The sequence below is a fragment of the Gobio gobio genome (genome assembly GCF_949357685.1).
Source record: "Gobio gobio genome assembly, chromosome: 18".
NCBI lineage: Eukaryota > Metazoa > Chordata > Actinopteri > Cypriniformes > Gobionidae > Gobio > Gobio gobio.
Genome location: NC_137111.1, coordinates 22277438 through 22293151, shown reverse-complemented (window position 1 = coordinate 22293151; position 15714 = coordinate 22277438). Strand labels below are relative to the sequence as shown.

General features: G+C 38.3%; 1 protein-coding gene across 1 annotated transcript in view; it reads right to left on the bottom strand.

Annotated features, from left to right (window-relative positions):
- Positions 1–948: 948 nt before the first annotated feature.
- The window catches only part of pcnx1 (pecanex 1), a 41939-nt gene continuing 27173 nt past the window's right edge, over positions 949–15714 (bottom strand). Inside the window, exons 13-35 of the mRNA XM_079842961.1 lie at positions 14798–14969; positions 14465–14575; positions 14252–14343; positions 14029–14138; positions 12902–13007; positions 12701–12793; positions 11633–11783; positions 11385–11526; positions 11003–11180; positions 10617–10725; positions 10378–10507; positions 10214–10272; positions 9868–10083; positions 8855–9108; positions 8490–8720; positions 8046–8146; positions 7780–7930; positions 7422–7652; positions 7057–7331; positions 6793–6965; positions 4158–4612; positions 3933–4073; positions 949–2425 (exon numbers count right to left, since the gene is read on the bottom strand). Coding sequence (XP_079699087.1) covers positions 2285–2425; positions 3933–4073; positions 4158–4612; positions 6793–6965; positions 7057–7331; positions 7422–7652; positions 7780–7930; positions 8046–8146; positions 8490–8720; positions 8855–9108; positions 9868–10083; positions 10214–10272; positions 10378–10507; positions 10617–10725; positions 11003–11180; positions 11385–11526; positions 11633–11783; positions 12701–12793; positions 12902–13007; positions 14029–14138; positions 14252–14343; positions 14465–14575; positions 14798–14969 — 3822 coding nt within the window. The 3' untranslated portion in view covers positions 949–2284. The remainder of the gene's footprint in view (positions 2426–3932; positions 4074–4157; positions 4613–6792; positions 6966–7056; positions 7332–7421; positions 7653–7779; positions 7931–8045; positions 8147–8489; positions 8721–8854; positions 9109–9867; positions 10084–10213; positions 10273–10377; positions 10508–10616; positions 10726–11002; positions 11181–11384; positions 11527–11632; positions 11784–12700; positions 12794–12901; positions 13008–14028; positions 14139–14251; positions 14344–14464; positions 14576–14797; positions 14970–15714) is intronic.

The following is a 15714-nucleotide window of genomic DNA, read 5'->3' as shown; positions in this document are numbered from 1 at the left end:
AACATTCGACCAAAATCAAGCTCAAATGGAGTTACAAGGTTTTTGACCAGTGAATTTAATAAAGTGCTTTGAGTAAGAGCATTGTCTTTGTAGCTATATATAGGGCCTAGAAATGGTGTTGGTCGCCAGATGGCTGATAAAAAATGTATGAATTTGCACGAACACTGCATGAAGACTATGCAGTGTTATTTTACATTTGCATCTGTAAAATAACCAACTACTGTTAGACTTACCTGAAAACCACTGCTTATTTCATTTGTATCTTTGTTATATTGTATTTATTTGTGGTTTTGCTTGTAATTTGATTATTTGCTCACAATCTCTTTTTAAAACTTTTCATTGGCTACTTGCAAAACCCACAGAAATAAAAGGCACATTTTTTTTTAAATGAAGAAATATTGGATCATCCAGGGAACGACACACTGTATTAAGAATCAATGGTTCATAAACTTTTGAACGGGGTCATTTTTAATAAATTCAGCTATTTTTTTCCTCTACATGTAAAACATTTTTAATGTAAAATATCTTATTCAGGACAGCACTAAATAAAAAATAACATGGATTTTGTAGGATCTCTATTATTTAGTTAAGATTATTCACATTTTCTGCAAGCGGTTCACATACTTTTTCTTGCAACTGTATAAATTAATTAATTAAAATTTCATGACTTTCCTTATAAAAAAAATAACTATTTGAATGTCTATTCATTAATGAACTTTTTAAATATTTTTTATATAATACTGCTTACTGACATATAGTGTTACCAATATATTTTAAAGCAAACATAAATATCAAGAAAACTATATATCAGGACATGTTTATAGTTTGTCATATTGTGACACAGCAAAGGAAATTCAGATGTTTCCTTCCAATTATTATGCTCTCATAACACAAAATTAATGTGAAATTACCTCAAAATGTAAAAGGATCTTGCTTACACAGGATTCACACTGTAACTAAGACTTTCCTGAAAGCTCTTTAATTTTTTTCAATTATAAGATATCGTTTTGATTTATTTACTGCTTTTCTTTAACCTAAAGACATTGTACCAATATACAGATTATGCCAGTGATCATAGACAAAGCAATAAATAACTGCACTTAATTCATATAAAAAAAATCATTACTGATTAGCAAACGGAGCCATTCCCTGTGAATCAGTCACTGGTTTGTATCGTCTCATGATGGCTATTTTAAAGGGTCCGGAACTTTCGTCCCCAGATCACAGGAATACGAGTTCATGCCCCAGATACACCATGCACTTCATTTCATCCTTCTCATTAAAGAATGTCATCAGTCACTCGGGTACAGGACTAAATATTTATGCATTGTCTTTATTTGTCCCGTAAATGAAAAACAATATAACAAAATGTAAATACAATAATAAATATTCAAAGCCAATTTTTTATACAGACACATTTATATATTCATACATAACTACATGTGGTTAAAAAACCACTTCTGTCCTCAAGCTAAAGAAAAAAATCAAAATGGCAGAAAAGAATGTGTCGATTTCGCATTTTGCATTCCAAAGGCAACGGTAACCATGGCGATTCAAACCGTGGAGGAATAAATAATGTGTGATCTTAGAAAGTAGTGCACAGCTGCAAATCAAAAACAAAAATAAAACAAATCATAGTGCAAGTTTAAGTTTCTCATAACACCTGTCTCTTTGATTTCAGATGGATCCTCAATAAAATAAACGAGGATACAAAAATAAGGATGACATAAGAGAGCTCTGTATTGGAAGCACCTGCTTCCGTTTTAACATCATCATCATCCTCACCGCAATCTTCTGTCTTTCTTGGCAGCTAGTAAAACACAGTCTGTCACATGATACACTGCATGTCCAGGGCAGCGCCGTGCACCGGACTTATTTTGGCAGAAAATACAAAATAAAACTTGATTATAGTTGTAAAAAAAACTGCTTTCTCTGCGTGTACATCAAGCTTGGCTTTAGTGTTCCCTGTCAGTTTGCATGTGTTTACAGACAGCCAATGAGATGCATAGAACCAAAAAAAAAAAAACAGAATGAGACCGCAGCTGCTCATAAAGGAGAGAGAAAGAGAGAGAAGAGTTTACAGGAGCTGATCTCTCATGCAGCATATCCGAGGAACACAAAGCAAGGCAGCTTTCTGTCCAGATTCGAGCAAGTGTGCTTCTTACAGCGTGTGAGTGTGTATGTTCTCCATTTGCACGATTCCCTGGATTCCTGCGCCCAATCAGCAGCTGGAAGTGAGTGTGGCCTCATTCTTCCTCTGGCCTGACATTAGAGGAGTGTGTCCTCACACCTCTGCCCCCAGTTCAATCACTCCCGTCTCTACAATGGGAACCAGTTTATCATCCACCTGGACCAGCAGGATGGTCTTATCAATGTGAGACCGACTAACCGGATCACGACTGCAAGGCACCCAACGATGAACCACCTATGGAGAGAGAGAGAGAGAGAGAGAGAGAGAGTGGTGGGAAATTAGAATAGTAGTAACCTTTTTTCCCCTCAAAAATGACTAAATTGTAAATTTCTTTTATTTTGAACTAGGTAACTAAGAATTCAGGGGAAAGTGTGCATAATGTCATCAAAATAATATAATTTATATATGATACGAATACATATACCGTTATACACCTTATTAGTGGTGGGCCGTTATCGGCGTTAACGTGCTGCGTTAACGTGAGACTCCTATCGGGCGATAAAAAAAATATCGCCGTTAATCTATTCTCAAAGTTGGGTTGGGAGCTGGGTCTATACTACGCAAGCTATGATGACTTTCACCTTGATATTTTAGCGCGGATGTATACCTAGCCAAATTTCACTGTAGGGGGCGAGATAACGAGTCTTCGAACCTGTGTGTATGCCTACTAGTGTTGTCAAAAATATTCATATTTCGCTATGTATTGATACTGAAATATCTGAAACGATACAATACTCATTTTCTACAGCATCAATATCAGGGGCGCTCTCCTCTCATCTCCGACCGACAGCGAGTTGACACGCACCCCCGCCTCCTCTCATTCAGTCCGTTTAATCCTTTGAACATTGCGAACAGGTTTTCTGCTGGACTTTTGTTAGTATTGGTGTGACTGGTCTGAATTTCGCGCGGGGTTGCACATTACGTTAATTCTACTAATTCTGTGCGCACACACACATACCGTAAGCCGTCTCTGACATACAAGTGCAAAAATGAGCTCCTTTTTCCAGCTTATTAATGGTCAAATACACTCAAAAATGTCTCACTGCCCATCTTGGTGAGTTTTAATGTAAACACAGTCGTAACCAGCTCTTAGGAACAGTGGGATCCATGTGTGCGTCAGTTCTTAAAGGGACAGAAATTATTTATTATTCAAACTACAAAAAGACAAACAATCACTTACGAGCACACATATTCTGAATGCCTTCGGCAGAATTCAAATGAGCCATTTAAAAAAAAATGTATCTATGCCCACCACTAATATATATATATATATTTATATTATTTAAAGCTGCTGTTCTTAACTTTTTTTGTGTTCAAGATTTACAAAAATTATATAATGAGAATGTGCAAGATGAATCCATTTTCCAAACCGTGTTTTTGTCTGAATCATTATGGTACACGTATAATAAGTGTTTATATTGGGACTATTTCAGACCAGTCTGGTAGGAACCGCTGCGGAGGTGCACAGTCCCTGCGTGACTCGCCATAGACGTAAACAGAGAGAAGTAGCTCCGGCTGCAATGTTCTTCCGCAAGATGCATGCAGTTCTGTTTATTAGCGCAAAAAGTTACGGACTGCAGCTTTAACATTTCTAATTTCTAATAAAAACATTTCTAGTCATTTAAGTTTTTCTTCTAATATGTATATATCTTTTTCATATTTCATTATTTCTTATTTATTTCAAATACAGAAAACTATTTGAATGGTTTTATTTCAGAATAAATACATGTGATGTACGCACATGACCCTCCATGCCTTCTAGGGGACTCCACTCTCTCCAGAAGTTACGTCCAGATCTCAGTCTCATGCTCTCATCTGGCCACATCAGCTCCTTCCTCTTGGGATGATTCATCACGTCCAACACCTGACTCACATCCACAATCTACACACAAAAATGCATACACTTCATCATAACAGCAAATTTCACACTAATAAAGGGACCAATACAAGAAAGCCAGACGCTCACCTGCACCCTGTAGGAGATGTCGTCCCTCCTCAGACAGGACAGAGAGGGATTGTGATATTGATGGTGAATGTAGTGAAGATGATGATGGGGGTGAGGATGGTTGTCCATCCCCAGCCCTAAGGCTTCGTTTCCCAGCAGGCCTGCGAGCGTGTGGGCGTGTCGTTTGCAGGGCGGGATGGAGTGGGCGGAGAGAGAGCTGGATGGGCCGGGTGGGTCGGGGTTGGCAGCTGAAGCATTGGTGCCCAGACGGAGTTGCAGGGAGGTGGGCAGCGTACGGAGAGAGAGCTGGCTGCTGGAGGAACGTCTGCAGGGCTCCAGACCCGTGACAGACGTGCGGAGCGAAGACTGGCGGCTGCTGCTGTGGCGATATGAGGACGACTGACTCACAACAGATGCACGAGCAGGAGACTGACGCACCAAACCAGACTGAACAGACTGAGAACTCTGACTTGTACCTGACAAGAGAGAGACTGTAAGTTAGTTACTTTATTATTTGACAATATTTATCTGTCTGTCTAATCAACAAGATTGAAATTATACAAGGCATAAATAACTTTCCCAATCTTTCAACTTTCACAAAAGGTTTTGTCACAACAGCATGCATTTGTTTTGATGACCTTTCCTTTTCTAGTTCTATTCCGACTGCTGCAAATGTTTCGACTATAAACATACACTCACTTTATTAGGTACACCTTGCTAGCATTGGGTTGGACACCCTTTTGCCTTCAGAACTGCCTTAATTCTTAATGGCATTGATTCAACAAGGTGCTGGAAACATTCCTCATAGATTTTGGTCCATATTTACATGATTAGCATCACACAGTTGCTGCAGATTTAACGGCTGCACATCCATGATGCGAATCTCCTGTTCCACCACATCCCGGTGCTCTATTGGATTGAGATCTGGTGACTGGAGGCCATTTGAGTATAGTGAACTCACTGTCATGTTCAAGAAACCAGTTTCAGATAATTTGAGCTTTGTGACATGGCATTATCCTACTGGAAGTATCCATCAAAAGATGAGTACACTGTGGTCATAAAGGGATGGACATGGTCAGCAACAATACTCAGGTAGGCTGTGGCGTTTAACAATGCTCAATTGGTGTTAAGGGGCCAAAAGTGTGCCAAGAAAACATCCCCCGCACCATTACACCACCACCACCAGCCTGAACAAGTTGCTTATGCCAAATTCTGATCCTACCATCTCTGAATGTCAAAGTAGAAATCGAGACTCATTAGACCAGGCAACGTTTCCAATCTTCTATAGTCCAGTTTTTGGTAAAGTGTTGTGCGTTCAGAGATGCTCTTCTGCATACTTTGGTTGTAACGAGTGGTTATTTGAGTGACTGTTGCCTTTCTAACAGTTTGAACCAGTCTCTGGACATTCTATTTTGTCCACAGAACTACCTCTCACTGGATATTTTCTCTTTTTTTGGACCATTCTCGGTAAACCCTAGAGATGGCTGTGGGAGAAAATCCCAGTGGATCAGCCGTTTCTGAAATACTCAGACCAGCCTGTCTGGCACCAACATCCACGTTCAAAGTCACTTAGGCTACATTCACACCGATATTTTTGTGTGTGTATCTGATGGGGATCTGATTTCAGTTATTGACTGTCCACACTGTGTATCGCAACTGTTCGGATCTGATTTGTGTGTCCCGTGGCGCTTTTTTGTCTTCTCCGCCAGTCTTCAAATTCAATCTTTATCCTGTATTGTCTCCATTATATTGTCTGCTCGACTGACACTTTGCAACAACACAACCTTGTTTCTGCAGTGACTTTCAGCAACTTTCCTATAACAACGTCTGACATGTTTACGTGTTACTTGGAGAGAAAGTGACAAACCACGCAAGATCTGATGAGTTGCTGAAATTTGATTTGCGTTAATGTGCAGTTGAACAGGTCTACCTAATAAAGTGGCCAGTGAGTGTATATTATACCTATAAAGTATCAGGGTGCGTCTCAGGGTAGCTCCCTAATTCATTAGTCAGGGCACTGATCAGAGAGTCTGCCATTTTAAGGGCTGTCTCAATCAGAATCCTTCCTGGGGAAAACCAGGGAGCATCGATACTCACTATGTTTCCTTAACGGAAGTTCTGAAGCGTGAAACTTAAATCACGTGAGCTCACTACACATAACGACACGCAAAAGATGTTTTATAAAATACAACCCATTATTTAATTGTATGTCAGCATAAACATACATCGTTAGACAGGTAAATTAGCTAACTTTTATAATTTATTTACGGCTGAAATGCACATATATGTAACAAGCAAAGTATTCGTCATAATTTACATTAAATAACATTACAGGTAAATGACAGAAAGATATAAGCTCTGCTGTTGTTCAAAAACACCAGCAGTGATGTTGTACAATGAGGACATTGTGTAGTGAGCCAGCGTCCTTTACTGTCCTTACCAGTGCCCGAATTCATGTACACGATATACGGATTCTTGAGCTCGGGAGCTAGGGAACTGACTGAGACGCACCCACAGACACATCACGCTAAATCTAAAAACTCAGACAGAGGATTTGCAAATATTAACCAGGTGAGGCCTCACTAGAATATAAAACACATCATAATTATATGTGTTCAACCAGTAAATGATGTATAAGCATTGACTGTGTGTTTACCCAGAGAATGAGGTGTGTAAGCGTGCAGTGCTGTAGGCCCTGAGCTGTGCTGGGAATCACTCGCTCCTGTCCCAGAATTCCCAGAATTCCCACTGCCACACGACAAGCCACCTGCATCACAATCTTCAACATTCCCACCACTGTTACAGCCAGCACCGCAACCCTTACGCAGTCTGCAGTGAGAGAGATTTAATAAAGACGCCTTTGTTATGACATCAATCAAAACACGTCCATTCTCTCTCATTCAGCCACACACACACACACCTGTGCCACGTGTTGACGATAAAGTTTCGTATGTTGGCGATGCTGATTGGTCCTCCCAGTATGTGTCCCAGCTGGGGGTGTGTATTACAGTAAGATGTTGTCAGGGGCGAGACATATATTGGGTATCCGATTGGCTGGTCACATGAAGAGTTGATCATGTTGCGTAGTGCTTGCTTAGCGTTCTGGATGCTTCCGCGCTCCGGGTTTCGGTTCCGCAAAAACACCAATTCCTGCTGCTGTCCCGCCCACAGGCCACGCACACACTCCTTATTCACCTAAGAATGAACATGCAAAAACAGAACATCACTTTTGTCCCAATAAAGTTGTCTACTTTCCTCAATTTTATCCTGTCTTTTTGCCCTCACCTTTATGACCCTGAAGCTGAGGTAGCGTCTGTTAAGCATGATGATCTTGTATTCGTTGGTCCCTTCGTCCAACACGTGTCTGAGGGCGAGCAGAGAAGGAGAGTTGGACAGGACGGCACTGCGCCAGGCCGGGTCACCCTCATGAGCGATCACCAGCGTCTGCTCGTGTGAAGAAATCGCCTCAAACAACACAGATGATTCCTCATACTCATCAGGGGAGGTGAAATGATCCTGCAGAGAGAGATTAAATCTGGTTAAAATTTATACCATACGCATAAAATAATACACAAGTCACATAAGTCACATTTGATATGACAGAAAACAGATGACATAGAAATTCGTCTCAGACACATCTCACCTGGTGCAGTTTGAGTGACATGCGAATTCCAGGCACAACCACTTTCCTCAGCAGTTCCATGTCAGTAAATATCCATTCATCTCTCACAGAGGAGATCCGGAAATCTCCCTTAAACAAGGAATGCAGCCCGTACAGGAACGACTCCAGATTACTGTAAGAACACAAACACATTTATTATCAGAATAAACGTGCCCGCAAAAAATCGCAGTGTTTTCATATGCTTTTTGGAAAATCTCCAGCACAGTAAAGGATATTTGCTCCCTCACCTGGACATATGGTGAGATGCAGTTCCCAGAGCTCTCCTTCCCAAAACACACAGACCATAACACAACAAAACCAATGTAGAGTCTTTCTCACTGTCCAGAGGCTGAAAGAAAGTGAGTGAGAGAGAGTTTGTTTACAAACACTTTCATGCAAAAGTGAAATATGCATATACTGTATGTATATTAATATCATGTATATTATATATAAGTATTTTTATATATAAATATAAAAAAAGAATGTGTGTGTATTTATATATACATAATAAATATACACAGCACACACACATATATTATTTAAGCACAAACTTTTATTTTGGATGCGATTAATTGCAATTAATCATTTGACAGCCCTTTTTAAAACATAATTTTTCTTAATGGTACTGTATATTACTTGTCACTTATCAGCCTTATTCATCGGCTATTTTGTGCAGGTGAGCATTTGTTTACCTTCTCTCTCCGTGAGTTACAGTACTGGATCCAGCTGAGGTAGACAGAGCAGAAACTGTCTCTGGAGATTCCAGCCAGTCTGTGATCATAATCTTCATCAATATTGGGGTTAAAGGTTGGATCCAGGTCAACATAGTTTCTCTCTCCGCAGCTCTTCAATCCCTCCAATAAGGCTTCGTTCGCCAGCCACTCCTCCAGTTTAGGAGATGCGATGACATAGTAAATGATGCCCTACACACATACAAACACATCAATTATGAATAAATGGTTTTAAACACCATTTCAGAACATTATTTTGTTAAACCTCACCTAGCTAGTTTTCAACAAAGCTGTTAGGTACAGTATAGCAAGATTTGTCTGCTGACCTTAACGTAGTAGGTGGTGAGGATTCGCCGCAGATCAAACACCTGCAGCATAGACGCGGCACTGTTATCGGTGATGCTGTAGCCCTCCAGGGCGTATTTAGTGACCAGAACCTCCCAGGCCAACCAGCGCTGTCCAAACGCAGCATTAAAGGACAGCAGATGGGGGAGATGACCAGGCTCACAGCAACAACAGCTTTCATCTTCTTCAACTCCCTCTGTTATCGCCTCCACCTCCCTCTGCTGGCAATACGTCCCTGAGATAGGAATAGGAAAAGAAAAGTGACAGAATATTTTAACTAGAATCATATAACCATTTTTAAATCATTAAAATCCATTCGAACCATGCACCAAAGCCATTCGAAACAGTTTTAAATAACCATGTTGGCACTCATTCTGTCTGTTTCAGCTACTCTGCAGTGAAGACTTCTATATGTAAACGACCTCTGTTATGATTGGTTACCTCTTCCAATATCAGTAACCACACCCCCACCAAGTCAATGAATACAGGACAGGTGTTGTAAATGTGGTCAGTTATGTTAATGTGCTCATGGTTGTGACATTACTAATGTAATGATTTCTGAATGACCTGTTTTTGCGGCTTAATTTCTACAACTAGTCAGGGTAGATTTGGGGAGAGAGCTTTAATTTCTAAATTTAGAGTACATTGAGCCATTTCGTTTAAATAGAGCAAGCAAAATCCTGTTTTTACATAATATATTACATTTTCAAGAAGTATAACTTTTTAAATGTACTCTTTCATTCAAAGGTTTGGGTTCTGTAAGATTTTACGTCTCGTATGTTCACCACCAAGCTGATTTACTTGAACAAAAAATGCAGAAAAAACTGTAATATTGTGAAATGTCAGTACAATTTACAATGTGTTTTCTATTTTAACATATTTTAAAATGTAATGTTTTTCAGCATCATTAATCCAGTCTTGTTGTCATATTCTAATATGGAAACATTTCTTATAATCTCATAATCTCTCTCTTTTTGTCTTTTTCTCTCCTCACCCCTGAACTCAAGTCCTCTGAGCTGGAAGGTGATGAGGCCGTTGCCGATCTCGACAAGGTGAACAAGAGCATTGAGGTAATCAGATGCCAGGATGAAGCAGTCTCCTGTGCTGTAGTTTCCCCAGCGGCCCAGCTGCAGATCTCCACACAGAGAATGCTGCAGGGAACGCGTCAAATGCTCATAGAAGATGGAGTTCAGGTTATTATCATCTGAACCTGACAACATGAGAGATTGGATGAGACGACACAGGATTAGAGATGCCACACAAATCTAGACCTTCAAAGGCAAGAAACTAAATTAAGAATGATTTTACATTTATAACAGATACTGTATGTAAACCAGTACCTGGGTTTCTGTCAAGCTGCGAGGCAAGTCTAGTGTTGGAGTGATCGACTCGCTTAGTACTGAAACACAGAAATTAAATTAACAATCTTATAAGTTTTTTTGAGCTGGGCTAAAAAGGCAAAAGAAAACCCAAAAAACACAATGATATACACTGAGTGTCTTACTTGTATTCTCTCTCCCAGAAGCGCACAGGTCGCACGTAGGAGCTGATGAAAATGGCACTGCCAAGAAAAGGGTTTAATGGAGTGGAGAACACAGCAGACACAATGGCCTGCACAAACAACATGGCAGAGTCTGGAGGGGGGCAGAGTCAAGGAGGAACAGCAAGAATCAAAAAGACACCTGCATTTGACAAAGCCTGTAAAATATGTTAAATCTGAAACACAATGTGTGATAAGGATACGTGGCACTGCAAACGGCTGGGCGAAGGCATGGAAGGCAGAGCCCCAGGTAATCTGCCACGGCGCAATGTAGGTATAAACAAACTTCAACTTATAAAAGAGCTCCCATAACTAAAAACAAAACAAATCACACAATTTTACAATACAGACTTAACAAACTTGCAATACCTGAAGAGAAGCAGAGGGTGTTGTATCATCTGAAGGGGTTTATTTTGTGGTATTGACTGACTTTATGTACATTATGCTACTTAATACAGCTTTTTTATATTAATATGATTTGAGTTATAGTGAATTAAGAGAACTTCACGTTATGCTGCTTAATATGGCTTTTTAAAATAAATAAAATGAAATAAAATAATAGGGGGGAAAAATAGAAACAAGGACTGACCTTGCTGAAAATGATGGACATAATGAAAAGGTCCAGCAGCAATGTCTCGGAGAACTGCTGGTAATCAAATGTGAAGAACAGGACCGTGAAGAGGACAGTGACATACTGATATGTTGGACTACTGAAGGAAGAACGCAGCAGCTTCAGCCCAGCGATAGTTATCACTAGAGCTCCGACCCTGAGAGAGAGAGAGAGAGAGAGAGAGAGAGAGAGAGAGAGAGATAATTAATTGATTGCTTGTAAATGATAGTGCAAAGCGATGTTTAGCTAACACGTGACGATCAGATGCAGACAGTCAATCAGATAGTCAATAAAAAAACAACCGCAACACTGAATAAAAAGGACACAAGACAGGAGGTCTGATAGAAGAGGTAATACTGACTCCGTGTTGAGTTTCTTAGGGCTGGCGAGCTCCTGTGCGCTGCCACTCAGCTCATTAAGCACAATGAGTGGATAGAGGATGTTTTTCTCCACAAACAGCAGCCACACATGGGCACGCTCAAACCACATGACATGGGCGGCACCTGCACACAGAACAGTACAGTTAATGCTAATGGAGTCCCAGTATAATGAGAGTTATGCCTTTAAATAGCAGAATACATAATTTTCAACATCTGTAGTGTGACTCACCCCTTATTTCAAACTGATAGTACTCCCTGGTTTTGAGCAGCGGGTGCGAGAAGCAGTACCAGGGTAACTGCTTCCTCATCTGGGGCAACAGGTAGTGAGTTAACAGCCCGACTGCCCCGACCAGACCGTACAGAACATAGCTCAAAAATGGCTAGAAGAGAAGACAGAGGGACAAGTATATATCTGTAGTTTGATTATGATACAATATGAACTCTGCAGCTACTTACTTATGTACTACTTATGTTTACTGGCCGATATTAGTTTTTTAAAAATGTATTGGTAGATATTGGATATACATTAACGTTCAACAGTTTGGGGTTCGTTTTTAATGCTTTTGAAAGAAGTCTCTTGTGTTCACCAAGGATGCATTTATTTAATCAAAAATACAGTAAAAACAGAAATATGGTGAAATATTATTACAATTTAAAAGAACTCTTTTTTTCTATTTGAATATCATAAAATGTAATTTATTTCTGTGATGTCAAAGCTGAATTTTCAGCATCATTACTCCAGTCTTCGATGTCACATGACCCTTCATAGATCATTCTAATATTCTGATTTTGTGCTCAAGAAACATTTAGTATAATTATAAATGTTGATTAAGCAGTTGCTGCTTAATATTTTTGTGGAAACAATGATACCTTTATTTCAAGATTTTTGAATAAAAGAAAAAACTAAAACCGTAAAATGGTTTTGAAACAGAAATCTTTTGTAACATTATACATTTCTTTACTGTCAGTTTTGATTAGTTTAATGCATCCTTGCTGAATAAAAGTATTGATTTCTTTGACCCCAAACTAGTGTATCAGACAATTTTGGGTATTTTATTGTGCACTCTCCCCTTAAATTTTGCCTTTGCTGTCATTTAATATTAAAGTTCATTTTTTAAAACATTAATTGTTTAATAACACTGTTAAATGTAATATTTAGCTCAAAATTTATATTATAATTAATTTTTTTTTTTTTAATTAATTTAGCCAAAATAAATGTAAAATATTTTTTAATATGTCCCATATCAGTATCGACCAGTATTTTATCATTACTGTAACTATATTCATAGTGTTTTACCTGTAAGGCGATGAAAACGGTGCTGACATGAATGGCGAAATACAGGACAGCAATGACGACACACACAATCACATCTGACTGTAGTCTCTCGTTCTGTAGCCAGTGAGAAAGAGAGAGAGACACACAGATGCATCATTCAAGACAGAAGAGTCCAATTCTGTTTGTTTCTATGTTTGTGAGATTTATAAATGTATTGCTCACCACAGAGCTGCGGAGTTTCTCTGGTAACGGATCCTGCACTTCAGAAAGGGGATCCTCTGGATTTTTTTCTTTGACGTTAGGGAAGACCTTTGACTGCACTAATGAACTACACATACAGAAGAAAAAAATCCACAAAATAACCATTGTGCAGGCAAACAATAAAAGGTCCTCAAACACCAAATCATTCAAAGTCTCAAACAATAAACAAGTGAAGAGTACTTAAAAAGCATACTTAAAAGTAATAACTTATAACTCTACAAAAACACAAGATATATACAAGTGCGTGGTCTCATTTGATAGACAACCTTTCAAATTTAGAATTATTATTATTTGATCATGTTTTGAAGTTCTTATGTTACATCACTGCTGAGAAAACCAAGGAAAAAGTGATGCAATTTATTGATGCATTTTGTTATTATTGATGTCATGATGACTATTAGAAAGTATATATGGAAGCTCATAAAATCAAGTTTGGACTTTGGACAATCATGTCTACTACAACTGAGCCAAATTTTGGGTTGATATCTCAAAGCAATCAAAAGTTATAGTATTTGGAATCAAGGTAGCCTATTTATCAAAACTCCAAAAAAAACTCTCCAAACAAGATATCTGAGGGCTTTACTGAACATAAAAACTACTTGCACGTGTAAACGCCACAATAAAACATATAAAATATTTATAATTACATAGAATAAGTAACAAGTAATAAGATCCTGGTCAATGAGTGATGATTTTTCAGCGTGCTCTCCTAGTTGAGAACTTTTCAACGATATATAACAAAAGACATCAGTTATTTATGATGCTTTTACAGACCACATTTCAAATAAACAGTCATTTTTCACGCTATAAAAATGGTGCTCCTCTAATAATATAGCAAATTTAAAAGCACTTTTTAAGAGTTAGTCATATTCATTATATTCAGTGTAAAGCCAAGCTTCTAAAATTTAAAAATATTTTTCGTTGATCAAGCAAGTGGTTGTGAAGTTACAGGACGACCACTTTTTTGTTTGACTCTGGTGCAAGCCGCTATTGGCCCGGTTCCGCTGTGAGTTTAAGTAGTTAAAGCAGGAAAAATGGAAGAATTATTTATCAAAAGCACAAACCCACACACTCACAGAAAGACTTACATGAAAACTGAGGGGTCACTGCTTTGGCGGCTGAGATGATATGAAACAGCAACCAACAACCCACAAAACACTGAAAAAAGCACAGGAATGTGCTGAGGATCCCAGGAGTCCTGAAAACAAACATAATATACAGAAGAATATTCAATGCGTAACACAGAACAATCCAACATCTGTTCAAATACAACTGAAATCCAGAAAGAATTCAAAACAAGTGATTCATCACCTTTAGGGCGCCATAGCAGAACCCATAGAGCATCGCTATGGTGATGACGCTGCGCAGAACACTATAGAGAGCTGAGAGCAGACTGGTGCATGCTGGGAGTGAAGACAGACATTACAATGAGTCTCTAAACCGCCAATCTCATCACAAACACAACAGTTTTGTAGTTTATGGACTGAACGTTTTTGTAAATAAACCATTGAGCACATCGTTTACCATTTCCTCCGAAGGCGTGAATGTCAAGTTGCTCGAGCAGGTACATGACAAAAGTGTTAATCTGAGGAAGCAGCCCAATGAAGAAGATGATGGGAAAGCAGAGGGTAAAAACTGGAGTGAGAGAGAAGAAAGAGAGAGATAATGTAAAGCCAGACTACTTGAGTCCCATCACATCAGCAGGATTTTCTCCGTACTCAGCTCAAGAATATTTTTCTACTTTCACAGGAATGCTGAGGAAAAAGCTTACGGCTTGCAGATTTCAATAAAAGAGCAATACAAAAACCACTACATATTCATCTTCTGGGAATTTACGCTCTGTGTATCAGTGCTCACCGATGAGGAGATCCCGCGCTTGAGACAACAGGATGGAGCTGGTGAGAGCGACTCCATACAGAGACACTGCACTGTGGCTGCTGTTTACACTCCCATAGTGCAACAGCCAGATCAGCCCACAGCACAGACAGAAATAAACAGGCCTGCTGTAGGCGATGATACGATTATGACCCTAAACACACACAGAAGGGAAAGAAAATCATTGCATCTCTGTATTTAGGCCCCCAAATTTGTAATTTGCATTTTTCTGTTTGCAAATGTTTAAAAGGTTAGATGAAATATAAATATATATATATATATATATATATATATATATATATATATATATATATATATATATATATATATATATATATATATATATATATATATATATATATATATATATATATATATATATATATATATATATATATATATATATATATTTATTAATGAATAATATAATCTAACCTTTTTAAGATTTGGTGCATGAGAAAACATTTTATTATCATCAATGTTGAAAAAAGTTGCTACTTTTTGCTTTTGTGAAAACAATGATGTTTTATTCAGGATTCTTTGATGAATAGAACAGCATTTATTTAAAATACAATTCTTTTGTAACATTATAAATGTCTTTACTGTCAGCTTTGATCAATTTCATTAGTCATTGCAGAATAAAAGTATTAATTTCTTTACGGACACCAAACTTTTGAACAATTCCTAAAATTAATGTACAATCTAGTATTTTTTAATACTATTTGTTTAATGTCATCTTTCTAAACATTATCTTGAGATGTACAGATTATTCTTATAAATGCACAAGTTCAATTAATCACAGAAATTAACGCATTCATTTTCCCTGCACTAATTTCTCATTTATATGCTTTTGGCTCACAGTAATAGAGTGTGTTACTGTATTAGAGTGTGTGTGTGTG